We start from the raw sequence: 10,107 nt of genomic DNA, 5'->3' as shown, positions 1-10,107 counted from the left end.
TACGTAGCTCCGATACGTAGCGATGCAGACAGAAGCGTGTACAGTATGAGCCAATCAGTGGCAGTAATGACAGAGCATGCGCTCTTACGCAAAAACCGCGATAGAGTGAAGCCGCGGAAGTCGAAGCGCGAAGTGGTGAGGGTTCACTGTACATACGTACAATATATTCACATGGTATTATGTCCTCACTGAGTCTTTCCTCAAGTACACATACGAGGGGGTACCCACCCCAAACCTAGAACTAACTCGCTGAGTGGAACAGAGCTTTTGTAGTACGCATTTTCCTGAGTACTCATTTTTCCTGTTAGGTCAACATCGAGCGACTTGCTCTGAGTTAGTGCACCCAGTGGTGTCACCTGGGAAGGTTCTCTCTGGTCACAGTGATTTTTTCCGAAAAAACAGTTTCACTTGAACCTTGCTTTTTGTGATGGCCGATTTAAGACAACAGTGTGGGGCTGTGAAATTTTGGTTCCTGCTCGGGAAAAATGCCACAAAAACTGTTGTGATGTTGAACACAGCTTACAAGGACAGCACTATGGGAAAAACTTGTGTACGAATGGTTTTCTTATTTCAAAAAGGGTGAAGTGTCGATTAATGACAAACCTCATTCTGGACGTCTGTCAACTTCGCAGACAAAAATGTCAACTCTTAACGCATTTGGAGTTTGTTCTACCAGATCAGACTGTTAATCAAGCTTTCTATTCTAGAGCAACGGTTCTCAACATGTGGGTCACAACCCCTTTGCGGGGTCGAACGACCCTTTCACAGGAGCCGCCTGATTCTTAACAGTAGCAAAAGTACAGTAATGAAGTAGCAACGAAAACAATTTTATCGGTGGGGAATCGCAGCATTAGGAAGGTTGAGAACCACTGATTTAGAGGTTCTGAAAAGGCAGAATAACAGTGTGTGACCAAAAAAGGCCTGATTTGTGGCTGAGGGGAAACTGGTTTTGCCACCATGACAATGCACCTGTTCACGTAGCCATCTCTGTGCATCAGTTTTGGGCACACCCAAAAAAACCGAAACCCAAAAAAACCAGCATGTCTCTCTTGCTCCATGCACCTGATTCAACTGACCTTGCTGCACACAACTTCTTTTTGTTTCTGTGAATGAAGAGGGACATGAAAGGACAGTGGTGTGATGATGTAGAAGTGGTGAAGAAAAAAAACGAGGGAGGTGCAGCCATCCAAACAGTTGAATTTGAAAACAATGTTTCCAAGAATGGAACCGCAGATTGGACAAATGTATTAAGTGTAATGGAGAGTACTTTGAAGGTGATAAGGTTGTTTTGTAAAAAAAAATTAAATAACAGCTTTTGGGGGGTGGGGTTTCAGGCTTTTTTTGGGGGGGGGATACCCCCTCATATGTTGTTGTTGCTGTTAAGTGCCTTCAAGTTGGCTCCAACTCATAGGAACACGATGTGCAACAGAACAAATACAAACTGCCACCTGGTCCTGGCTCCATCCTCACAATTGTCATTATATTTGAGTTCATTATTGCAGCCATTGTGTCAATCCATCGTAAGGGCCTTCCTCTTTTTTGCTGCCCTTCCACTTTACCAAGCATGATGTCATTCTCCAAAGACTGGTACTGGTCTCTCCTGAAAATGTCCAAAGAACGTGAAGTCTTGTCATTCTTGTCTCCAAGGAGCATGCTGGCGGTAGTTCTTAAGACAGATCTGTTTGTTCTTTGGGCAGTACACGGTACTTCCAATAGTCTTTGTCAACATCATAGTTCAAATGCATCCATTTTTCTTTGGTCTTCCTTATTCAGTGTCCAACTTTTACATGCAGATGAGGCAATGGAAAATTACCATGGGGTGGGTCAGGCACACCTAAGTTCTCAAAGTACCACTCTTGCTTCTCAACACCTTAAGATTTACCTTATGCAATGTATTGTTTGATCTCGTGAATGATGTTTCCATGAGCATTGACTATGGATCCAAGCAAGATGAAATCCTTGAAAACTTCAATCTTCTCTCAATTTACGATGATGTTACCTATTGGTTTAGTTGTGAGGCTTTTTTTTTTTTACACTGAATTGTAATGTTTTATGTATACATATATACACACATACAGACGTGTGTATATGTACACTTAGAAAGAGAGTCAAAGATGAGATTCTACCATGTTAATAGTACAAAGTATCTCTGTATGAAAAAGGACAAGTGAGTTGTTTTTATGTCCCAATAGTCCTAAAATGAGCAGGCAAGACACTTTCACGAAGAACGTTCACACAAATTCTCCCCTGGCTTTTTATCCTCCAAAATGGTAGAGAAAAGGACAAAGATGAAATAATCTAAGGGTATTGCACTTTTGGGACTCTTTAAACATATTCAAATATAGCTAAACAAGAGAATCAGCTGCCAAAAAGAAAGGAAGACTACTGCCCCTGATTATCTCTAAAGAAACCTACAGTGTTACAGTATCCTTACCTCTTAACTGTAATCCATCTAGAGCTCAAAGTTCCTGGTTAAAAAGAATTTTAAGCCAAATACTTAACATCCAAAACCTATTTTTCTCTGGCCTGAAACCCATCATTAGTAATGAACAACAAGAATAACACAAGGTTAGGGTGGTCCTTACCATTAGTGCTTGACAGATCCTCTTCATGGGGATGGAAACTATTTAGCAGAGAAATTAGCCAGGGCCAAATGCTGCAAACGAAAGAACTAGTTCAGACTTCACTTTTATATAAGCAAAAGGAGAACACTGCTAAGCTGTGAAAATGATCTCTACAGAACCTGGACTTGATGTATTTTCCCCTTGCTTCAGCATTTTAAAGGTTTATGTTTAAACGTACAGCATTTTTGAAGACAGTATAAATCCTAAAACATACCATGTCAAAAGGTCTAGAAAAAAGATCAACTTAACTCTCTCTACTATGCAGATTGGTCACCAAACTCCTGAATTAAAAAATAGTGAAAATAACGTGTCTACTTTGAACATTGGAAATGGATTTTTATTGAGAGCTCTGAAAAGAGTAACAATGTCCCGCACCTACATGGTCTCTCTTAGGTTGTTAGAGCTGTCACAGGCATCATCGTTATGGAATTCCTCATCAGCTCTTTATGAGGAACTGAGCTCTACACGCAAACTCAAGTAATTCTTTAATTATAGTCTTTGGTTTCTGAGTAGAGCATGTTAAGAGTCTCCACTATGGATACAGATCTGTAAATATCCCTTTACATTTAAAAATATCACTATATTTCAAACATCAGGAAAACCTATTACATTTTTTATACAATGGATACCGAGTAAAGTATTTTTCTTAAAAGTAGCTAATACAATTGGTTTGAATGTTTATTTGCTGGGGTTGGGAAGTGATGTGGGTCAAAAGCAGTAGTAATGATCATTCAAAATAAGTTAGGTTTTGGTCTGGGGAAAGAAAACCTTGATGTTCCTGTAGCAGAGCCATCTATCTAAGTCATGTTCTGTTTAGGGTTTGGGTTCATATCAGGGGCTTCAAAAAGTTTGTAGCAAAATGGAATGATAAGATGATAAAACTTTCAGAAGTCCCCGCCTACAAAGTCCATTCTTGAATAGATGCCAACCAGTGTTGGTAAAAAGTGTGTTTAAAATAAACAAACAAACAAACAAACAAACAAACCTGGGCAAAGCAGCCAGGACAAGAAAACTGGACACAGATACTCACTTTATGAAAAACTATAAACTGACAGCTATTTCTGATTATATATCTATATAAACAAATATTAGGACACCCATGCTGCTATAAACATTTGTAGGCATAATAAATTATAAGAAACATGTGACAAAGACATTAATAATTTGACAAAGTATTAGACTGAAATGGCTGGAATACCACTATGCAACAAATATATTTGAAGAAAACAGAATGCAAAAAAACAAAAACATGAATGGAGGACTTAAAGGTATGTCAAACTTGTGTTCTACAAGAGAAAACACTACTTCATAGACAAAGCAGTCTTTAGGGTACAAATGAGATCCAATCCTCACTGTGTCTTTTGTAGGTAAGTCTGATTATGTGCACAGGGTAAGAGGGGAGCCCAGGAGGCGCAATGGCTAAGAGCTTAGCTGCTGACAGGTCCGTTCCTAAGGAGAAAGATAAAGCAGTCTGCTCCTATAGAATGTACATCCTGTGGAGCAGTCACATTCTGTCCTGTGGGTGTGCTGTGAGTGGGAATTGACTTTGGTAGCGGGTTAAGTGATTCAGGTAGTCCACGAAAAGGGTCAGTCAGAGCCTTTTCAAGAATTTAAAAGCTGCAGTAGCAGAAAGTGAAGATGAGTATAATGAGGCAATTGGTGTATACTTTAAAACATGAGAGAAAATTTACTGAACATTAAAGGGCAAATCAGAGCTGTCTTTAAAACACCAAACCAAACTCACTGCCAATGAGTTGATTCCAACTTATAATCATCCTATAGGACAGGGTAGAACTGTCCCTGTGGGCTTCTGAGACTAACTCTACAGGAGTAGAAAATACCATCTTTCTCCTGAGTTGCCTTCAAGAGGGATCTAGTTAGTGTGTGTGTGCATACGATTACCTGTAATTATCAATTTAACAATGTATACTTTCAAAAAAAATACAGAGGAAAATAAATTTTAATTGAGGTTATTGCCCAGAAACAAGAAACTGAAGACTATTAGAATATACATAAAATTCTGAAATCACAAAGGAAATAAGAGCTGTTTATCCATTATTTAAATAATACAGATGACGATTACTTAAACACATCAAACATATAACGTGTTAGAATGAAATACTTCAAAAAGCACACTATGGATTGAATTGTGTTTCCCAAAAATGTGTGTTATAAATCCTAACCCCTATACTTCAACTTATAATCCATCTGACAATGGGATTTCTCACTTTAATGAGATGCAATTAGTGTGGGTTGCATCTTAAGCCACCTTATGAGATATAAAAGCAGAGAAGGGGAGAGGGGTGCCGTGGTACATAAAGACTGCCCAGATGCAGAAGCTCAGAAGACACAAGGCTCTTTCTGTTATAGCAGCACTAGGTAATAACCGAGAGGGCATAATTCTAAAGATCCTGCTAGAGAAGGGAGAAAAGTGAGTGAGAGAACGCAAGAAAGAAAATGCTTACAAATAAAACGATCGCTATATAGTCTATAGAGGAGCACATATAGTTTACATATGCCCCTATATAGTCTACAGAGGAGCACATATTGTTTATACATGTGCTCCTATATAGTCTATAGAGGAGGAAGATGGAGTTTTCAATTCCTGTAAAGAGCTCCAGCCTCAGAAACTACTCACAGGAGCGGTTTACTCTGTCCGATAGGGTTGCTTTCAGTCAGCACTGACTAACTGGCAATGAGTGTGGTTTGGCTTCTTGGTCATTGTAAGACATAGTGGGCCAAGAGGTTGCACAGGAACAACAAGAAACAAAGCAATCAATCCTCACCCACAAAGAACTCTATTAGCAAATGGCAGAATAGTATTATTAGCACAACTTAAGTTTTAAAGAGTTTTAAAGTGCCAAAGGGTTAAAAGACTACATAAAGCCTGAGTCAAGAAATGACTATTTTGTATAAGGAAGTGACATCAGAACATCTGTATTACTAACAATACCTGGAACCACCTTAAAGGGTATGCTGTGCTGCTATGATGATGTCACAAAGGTGAGAAAAGATACCAGAGGGAACACTACTTCTGAACTACAGTGAGCCGGTTTCCAAGGATGTGACCATGGTGAGCTGTGACCAAGTGGCTAAGCAAACACGCAGTCAACTGATCGGTTCCCCTTAAATCCACCATCAAAATAGGCACAGGACTGTCTTTCACTGCACACAGCTTAAAAGCATTTATTCCTACAATCAAAGGTAATCTGAAAGTTTCATTTGTCATTGTAAATCAAGAGTTCCTAAGAATTTGTCAGAATAACTCTAAGTGGAGATAACAAGTGACAGCCAAAGTAACTTTTACTCTTTCATGCTCAGAACAAAAACATATTTCAAAGTGGGTGTTACTCTACGGCAACACCAGTTTATGTAGAGAATTGAAGAAATAGAGTCTGTGGAAAAAAATGCCTTTTCTCCTGGATGGCAACTGGGAACAAGGTGTGGGCAGAAGTCACCAATCATTAAGACGCATGTCTCAAATGAAGAGTTCCAATAAATAAATGACAAGAACACAAAGAAGCCTTCAGTTGAATTTCCAGAATAGGAAGAAAATAGAGCCTTCCGTTGTTCAAATGTTTCAGAAGGCCGTTTTTACATGTATCTGTGAGTATCAAGCAAAGCAAGCATACTAGCAAGCATGAGAACGACGATACTTACTACTGCTTTTCATCCACCACTGCCTCCTGAAAGACCCTGGGTCTGAGCCTTAGCCAGTCCATGGAGACTTTGACTGCAGGAAGGGGGTAGGCAACATAGGACTCCTCCTGAGATTCCTTCTGCAGAGGGCACTTGCACAGGATGCCAAGGAAAGACACTGAAAGATAAAATACATTCAGAAAACATAAGACATTTGAAACTGTGTGTGCAGTAGTGAAAACTAAAATACCACAGGACCCTCCTATTGTACCTTTCACATAGCCAGCAGCTTTCTACAATGTACTTCCTTTTTCATGCTAAGTAGTTATAGACACAACCGATGAAGGTGTATGAGCAAATAAAAGGCTAGAAGTTGGAGCTTAGGCTTTCTGATTCAATATTAGGAAATATAGGGCTTACTTTGTTACCAATAATGAAAATGACTTTAAGATTTATGCTTTCAAAGAAAAATCACAGGCCAAAGCTAAATGACTTCATACTCACTGAAGAGGGCCAGCAACTGTGTCCAACACAGCTGCTCATCTTGGCTGTAAATATGTTGCTCTGTTTCATTGCTAACGTCACGAAGGTGATGAAGTTGAAACAGGTTAATGACAGTGACGTGAACTAACTGCTGAGAGTTGAAAGCTTTTTGGAACAGTAGTCTCTGTAAAAGATGACAGGAATACTGGACATTATTATATAATCAATAATAATAGGAGGCATGCTGATAAACATTAACTGGCCAATTTATTTCGAGCCACAGATGAATAAACTGATCCAGTTGGAATCCCAGTATTTTATCTGGGTTGAATATGGTCTGATACTTCTCATGGTTAACTTTTTTTTTCCTTGAAAGATATTAATCCAGAAACTTCTAAGCCCCACAGAGTTGAATCATGTTGCATAATACTTCTTGCAGAAATTATTTATTTTTAAAATATGATCTGAAAACATTTTATGCTTCATCAATAAACTTATGTACTATAATTCAATAGAATTTATGAGACTTATATCTATAAAAATACGAAATTGGGACCAAGGACGAGAAAACAGGATGAAAAACATTTCAAGCAAAAAGATTTTAAAAATACCCTTTGAATTTAGGCATACAAAGCATGACTTGCAAAATTTAATAGAAAACTTACCCTTTCAAAGCCTTGACACATTAAAAGAACCTTTATCTAAGGGCATAGCATGGGGAAAAAAGGGTAAGTGATGGAGGAGTGCTTCTATGAATTATCACTCTGACATTTTCCCCCATTAGAAAAAGTCTATTATTCATATTCACCATGAAATTTCATTTACTATGTAATTATGATGATCTGCAACTAACACAACAAAGAGGAATACACCCAGATGTTCTCAGTTATTTGGCTTCACTTAAAGATCATCTTCCTACTGTATTTGTGTTAATAATGTAAATGCTACATAGCTTTCAAAAAGCATGCAATCCCCTTGCACATTCCTTTCCTATGTACACCATGCGTGGGCACATTACAGGCACTAGTTTTAGACTAGCCCTATTTTTCAAGCATATGTCCCTAAAAAAGTGGACAGCTACTGGAGATGATAACCTGGCTCCATCCAACACATTGGCCATAGCCAACCTCCTTCCCTCTTGAGGGAAAATCCTTGGAGACAGCAGGGATGCACTGTCACCCACTTTAGTGTGGGAAATAAATGGCCTTATTTATAGTTATACTAGCAGAGACAAGAGATCCTATTGACTCTTAAATTCAGGGTTGCCTTTGATCAAACTGCTTTACTTTTCCATTTACAGGGCTAAAGACTATGAAATACTGAATAAGCATTTTGGTTCTAATAGCAAAGCCTTTCACATTTTCACTAGAGAAAAATCAACTCCACTGCTCTTACCTTAACTCTACGGGTTCAACCGCAAGACTTAGCTTTATTTCTCTTTTCCTTTTTCAAGAGTTTCTGAGATTCTCTCTTCCACAAAATGGCCCCATAAAATTTCTCCTTCAGTTTCTATATCCAACCCCTGTAGATAAGCTGGCCATTCATATAAGTGCATAAAAATGAAACTAATAATCTTTATGTTTTAAAGTTGTTTTGTTTGTTTTTTTTATATATAAAGTACAATGTGGCAGTGGCTTGTAGAACAGTCATAGGCCTTTACAAAACTTGTTAGTGGATTCACAGAAGATTTAGTGCATATAAGCTGGGCCTGGTACTAATAAAAGCAAAAGAACCAACAAATCTGTCTTGGAGGAAGTTAAGTACAGCCAGAATACATCTTAGAGGCAAGGATGGCGGGACTTCATCTCACACACTTTGACATGATAGCAGGAAAGACCAGTCCCTAGAAAAGGACATCGTGTTTGGTAAAAAAGAGGGGCAGCAAAAAAGGGACAAGATGGAGTGACACAGTGGCTGCAACAATGGCTCAAGTGCAACAGCAGCTGCGAGGCCGGCCCAGGCCCAGGCGGCATTTCTTTCTGCTGCACACAGGCTCTGAGGGGGAGCTGCCTCGACAGCCCCTCACAACAGCAGAACTAATGAATGTTGAGGCAGACTCACGAAAGGCAGCGCTTGTCTTCTCTCTCCTTATCTTTTAGGGTCTAGAAAAGTACCCGGCATATAGGAAGATCAGTAGGTAGTGAACAAGCCAATCTCCAAAATGATAAAATCTAAAACCTCTAAAAGACGTGAAATCAGGCAAGCATTATTTCATATAATTTACATAGAAGGCCTCCCCGGAAACAAAATCTGACTGATTGATATTTTTTGCTACCTAACAACAGTTAAGGAATATACTGAAAGAAGTGAGATTAAGAAACAAGACTTGTTTACTGCATTTCAAAGGATCTCAACTTGGTATGTTTCTGCTTATGAATGCTAGTTTGACACACTAAAATTTACGAGTAGGACTATAAAAAATGTCACAAGGCTCTTTCAGCTTTCAATACTGAGTAAGGTTCAGGAGAGGCCTGCTTCATTTTAGGTTTAACTTTGGAGTGTTAGAGTGAGACGTCCAAGTATACTGGTGCACAGACTTCAATCCGGTGCTCCAAGACATGAATGCAACATAACGGGCATGTAGCAGGTCTGAGGGGCTAGACCCAATCCCAACTACGTGGACTGCCCCGCGTCCCCGCACAAGAATTCACTTCAGAGGACAGCACTGAAGCTACAGCTCAGGGAAAGGGACATGTCTGACCAGAGCACACGGAAGCAAATGAAGGAAGAGGAAAAGAGAGTGGACATCCTGGTCCATCAAGCCCTGAGGACGATATTCCCGCTTAGAGCAGCCAAAGCACAGTGAGGACTATAGGGCCGGCCCCACTATGAGACCCTACATCCTTCACTGACCCATAGGAGCTACGGGGGACAGCACTGGAGACACAGTGCAAGAACTGCACCTGATCTGACCCCACCACACTGAGGCGAAACACTGAGGGTGTGCAACAGAACAGCAAGGAGAACAGAGCAACGAAGTCCCCAGGGAATACCAAAAATAGACTTTGGGGCCAGGACGTGGTACCCCTATCAGAACCGACTGGAAAACGCTCCTAAAGGCCAACCTTGCACTATTTACTTTTCTTTCTTTCTTTTTTGTTTTTGTCATTTTTGTTGTTGTTTTGTCTTTTTGTGTGTGTGCATATTATTATCTCTGCAGGTCTATCTAGATAAGACAGGTGGGGATAAACAATCTGGAGGAGAAAACAACAGGACTGACGGTTCTGGGGGGACATGGGAGAGGGGGAGGCGGGGGAAAGAAAGTGGGTGCTAACAAACCCAGGGACAAGGGAACAACAAGTGATCCAAAATAGATGGTGAGGAGGGTGCAGGAGGCCTGGTAGGGTGTGATCAAGGGCAA

General features: G+C 39.8%; 1 protein-coding gene across 6 annotated transcripts in view; it reads right to left on the bottom strand.

Annotated features, from left to right (window-relative positions):
* The window catches only part of SMG7 (SMG7 nonsense mediated mRNA decay factor), a 101,302-nt gene that overhangs the window by 18,630 nt on the left and 72,565 nt on the right, over positions 1 to 10,107 (bottom strand). For all 6 annotated transcript variants that reach the window (XM_045297855.1, XM_045297854.1, XM_045297853.1 and 3 more), the window contains 3 exons: positions 6,768 to 6,930; positions 6,285 to 6,441; positions 2,586 to 2,656 (listed from right to left, as the gene is read on the bottom strand). In XM_045297855.1, coding sequence (XP_045153790.1) covers positions 2,586 to 2,656; positions 6,285 to 6,441; positions 6,768 to 6,930 — 391 coding nt within the window. The remainder of the gene's footprint in view (positions 1 to 2,585; positions 2,657 to 6,284; positions 6,442 to 6,767; positions 6,931 to 10,107) is intronic.

The sequence above is a fragment of the Echinops telfairi genome, unplaced genomic scaffold (genome assembly GCF_000313985.2).
Source record: "Echinops telfairi isolate 266 unplaced genomic scaffold, ASM31398v2 ScPeMD7_7424;HRSCAF=8462, whole genome shotgun sequence".
NCBI classification, from domain to species: Eukaryota; Metazoa; Chordata; class Mammalia; order Afrosoricida; family Tenrecidae; genus Echinops; species Echinops telfairi.
The sequence above is the reverse complement of the archived record's forward strand: the minus strand, read 5'-3'. Positions and strand labels throughout refer to the sequence as shown.